Here is a 3,987-nt window from a genome sequence, read left to right as displayed (position 1 = left end):
AACGGTAAGAATCATTCAATCAATTATGAAGACGGGAAGGGCATATTCGATTCGAACTGAATCTCAAAAAAGAAAATTTTAATTTTCTATTGAATTTTGTGGATGTAAAATGATCCCCTTTTTGTCGCCCAATTTCAAAATTTTATATAAAATCAAAAAATATTTTGACACGAATGAGTTGCGTAATAAATTAAAATAAGAAAAAATAAAATCCATGTCAAGCAACAGAAGAAAACGAGAAAAAGGACGACGACAGCGCAGCCCGGGCGGCCGCTACTACTAACAACATCCCCCACTCGATTTGACACCGTAACAACATCCCCCTCTTCCTCTTCTCCTTTCTCCTTCCAATTTCAATATAAATCGCACTGCTATGAACTCTCTCCTTCCGCTACAATCACCGTCCCGTGCCGTTTTGTGATCGCCCCGCCCCGATGCTTCACAGCCTCCGCCCGCGGCCCTCCCTCGATGATGCCGCCGCCTCCTCCTCCTCCTCCATGAGATCCAAGCGCCCTGGCCGCGAGCCTTCATCCTCCTCCTCCACCGTCGCCGGCGCCGCCACGCCCCCCTCCGACCTCGACGACGGCCGCGCAGCCAAGAAGCTCCTCCAGCAACCGGAGGCCGAACCTCCAGCCACCGTCGCTGCCGCTTCCGCCGAGGAGTCGGCCTCGGACGGCGGCTCCCTTGGCGAGGAATCCCGCGGACTCCGCCTCCTCGGCCTCCTTCTCCGCTGCGCCGAGGCGGTCGCCGCCGACCAGCTCTCCGAGGCCCACGACCTCCTGCCCGAGATCTCCGAGCTCGCCTCCCCTTTCGGCTCCTCCCCCGAGCGCGTAGCTGCCTACTTCGCCGACGCCCTCCGCGCTCGCATCGTCAGTTCCGTCCTTAGCGCTTACTCCCCGCTCGCTGCCACAGCCGCCGATGCCGCCGCCGCCACGCAGCGCCGCATCTCGCAAGCCTTCAACTACTACAACGCCATCTCTCCCCTCGTCAAGTTCTCCCACTTCACCGCCAACCAGGCCATCTTCGAAGCCCTCGACGGCGAGGACAGCGTCCACGTCATCGACCTCGATATTATGCAGGGACTCCAGTGGCCGGGCCTCTTCCACATCCTCGCCTCCCGATCAGACGTCAAGCTCCGTTCCCTTCGCCTCACGGGCGTTGGATCCTCCATCGAGCTCCTTGAGGCCACCGGCCGCCGACTCTCCGATTTCGCCGAGGCGCTTGGCCTTCCCTTCGAGTTCCGCCCCTTGGAGGGTAAGATCGGTCACCTCGCCAATTCAGCCGCCCTCCTCGCCCCCCGCCACCACCGCGAGGCCACCGTCGTCCACTGGATGCACCACTGCCTCTACGATGTGACCGGCTCCGACACCGCCACGGTTCACTTCCTCAAGCAGCTCCGCCCCAAGCTCATCACCATCGTCGAGCAGGACCTCTGCCACCGCGGCGGCTTCCTCGGCCGCTTCGTCGAGGCGCTGCATTACTACTCGGCCCTCTTCGACGCCCTCGGAGACGGAACGGCTCCGGAGAGCGCCGAGCGACACGCCGTAGAGCGCCAGCTACTCGCGCTCGAGATCCGCAACATCGTAGCGGTGGGCGGCCCAAAGAGGACAGGCGAGGTGAAGGTGGAGCGGTGGGGCGACGAACTAAGCAAAGTCGGCTTCCGCCGCGCGTCCCTCGCCGGCAGCCCAGCCGCCCAAGCCAACCTCCTCCTCGGCATGTATCCATGGAAAGGCTACACCCTCATCGAGGAGAACGGCTGCTTGAAGCTCGGCTGGAAGGACCTCTCTCTGCTCACCGCCTCCGCCTGGCAGCCGCCCAACAACCTCAAAGAAAACGAAAAAATCCAACACATCTCATAAAGAGAGAGAGAGAGAGGGGGGGGGGGGGGGGGGTAAACCTATTCCTCAATTCACCGGATTCATCTCTCCCCCATGCAATCTGATCATTCCCTATCAAAGAATCTTAAAAATTGTTCCTCTCTTCTCGTTAGAACACGAAGAAGGTGAAGATCTTAAAAATTGTTCACTGAGGAAGTGAGTCAAAACCCTGCTCACCATGAAGGGTCAATCTGCAGTAACTGCTAGTGAGCCATGGTGAGTCACAGAGGAACATGCATAATTCTGGAGGAAGAAGACAGAAAGAGGGACGAAAGGAATAGCTCACCATGGCTGTTCTGGACAGGCTCCAATCATGGATTGAAACTGGTAAGTCACAGCCACTCCTTGGTGATAATTTTTGGCAGCATCAATTGACCTGGGGAATCTGATAGATCCATTGGCTGGCTGGTGTGGTCTGTGGTGTGGTGTTTGTTTGCTGATCAATTGCGAGGATATTAAATTGCGTGGTTCCGAATTTTAAGCAATTATATTAGTGTTGTCTTTCCATTGATTCTCAAATTATTGGGATCCTCTCGAATTCATGATGCTCCATTCTTTGTCAGAATCTACCCAGCCATTATTGAAGTTGCCACAGTCTTTGATCCCTTTGTTTATTACTAAAATAAAATAAGAGTTGAGTCTCATCACTGGGGTTTCTGGTGGCAGAAGGCTGACTACTGGTATTTAGGACAGTGACTAGCGTATGATAAAGTTTTATCTCGATTACGTCGAAATTTGAATTTCAAGCTTTATAGTAACAGTATTTTATATGTTAGTTATTACATCATCCTAAAAGAGAGAATAGCTCCTCTTAATCACTTTTTATAATATAGAAAAAGATGATCTCTTTATATGTATTGATAGAAGGGATGACTCCTATTTATAAAATAGGTGTAGACTATTCATCTTTATTAATGCATGCAAAGAGATCAACCCCTGGATCACAAAAAGCGGTCCAGAGGATGTTGCTCATCATTGGATTTTCGTGCATTTATTAATGGTGGCTATGGATTGTGTTGGGAGGATAATTAGTTATCTAATGGTCAATTAATGGTGTTTGTTGATTTTAATTTATAAGCATCATATATCTAGATATATATAGAGAGAGAAAGGCTTGATATCCTAGACTACACCGGTAGTTTGTAAAAGTGAATAGTTCAGGTCGAAGAGTTATATTTTTATGATATTTTAGGATTTGTAAATATTAAAAGTGAATAGTAATTGTGAATCATTTTTGTAAACCGTAATTATAAACAATAAAAAATTATAATAATCTTATAAAATGATTGAGAACAGTAAAAAGTAATAATAATATTAAACAGTGATCGCTAAATCTAGGACTTTTTCCTCAGTTTTATTTCAATTTTTAGTTGTCTAATTGTTCAAGCTTTGTTCATCGGAGGCACTTCCCAATGTGAAAGACACCCACGGGCGACACCCACCGGCATCGCCCAAGATATCAAAGCCACATACCTCACAGGTCGGGGCGCCAAATCACTTCCGATGCCCCGATCATTTTCCTTGTGAGGAGCACCCACAGTGGGTGTGTAGACTAAATTTTGTGTGTGTCTATATATATATATATATGACTAATTCGTTAGGTGATTGCTCATCTGCGCCTATGTACGATAAGTGCTCGAGATGCCTGGAATAATTCCAGGCGCCTCGAGCTTTAGTTTAGTGTAACCTTTTTTTTAATCCTAAATACCTTAAATCCTATTGTTATAAATATTATACTCCAAATTTTAATTCTAACCCCTAAAAAAATTACGCACCTTAAATACTATATCCTAAACACTAAACCTTAGACCCTAAATTTTAAATCCTAAACTCAAATTAAAAAAAAAAAAAATTACACACCCTAAATACTATATCTTGTGAGCACCTAAATTTTTTTTGTTTAAATTTATATATATACACACACACATATGAGACGGTTAAGCTGGGCCCATCCCTGCACACCTGAGGGGGCATGTGGGGAGAGGGGACACCTCTTCTTAGAATGTCGACCCCCCTAAGCCCGAAGGAAGCAGCCACAACATATATATATATATACACTCAGGGCGCTCGGACCAGGTACAGGCACCTCGAGATGTGAGGGGTCATCCAT

General features: G+C 48.4%; 1 protein-coding gene across 1 annotated transcript; it reads left to right on the top strand.

Moving 5' to 3' along the window:
• Nucleotides 1-361: 361 nt before the first annotated feature.
• On the top strand, nt 362-1,874 carry LOC122042598 (scarecrow-like protein 23). Its single transcript, XM_042602778.1, has one exon. It carries the CDS (start codon nt 435-437, stop codon nt 1,857-1,859), a length of 1,425 nt encoding a protein of 474 aa, XP_042458712.1. The 5' UTR covers nt 362-434; the 3' UTR covers nt 1,860-1,874.
• Nucleotides 1,875-3,987: the final 2,113 nt, after the last annotated feature.

This window comes from Zingiber officinale, chromosome 2A, assembly GCF_018446385.1.
Source record: "Zingiber officinale cultivar Zhangliang chromosome 2A, Zo_v1.1, whole genome shotgun sequence".
NCBI lineage: Eukaryota > Viridiplantae > Streptophyta > Magnoliopsida > Zingiberales > Zingiberaceae > Zingiber > Zingiber officinale.
Note: the sequence above shows the minus strand (reverse complement) of the source record. Positions and strands in the feature narration are given on the sequence as shown.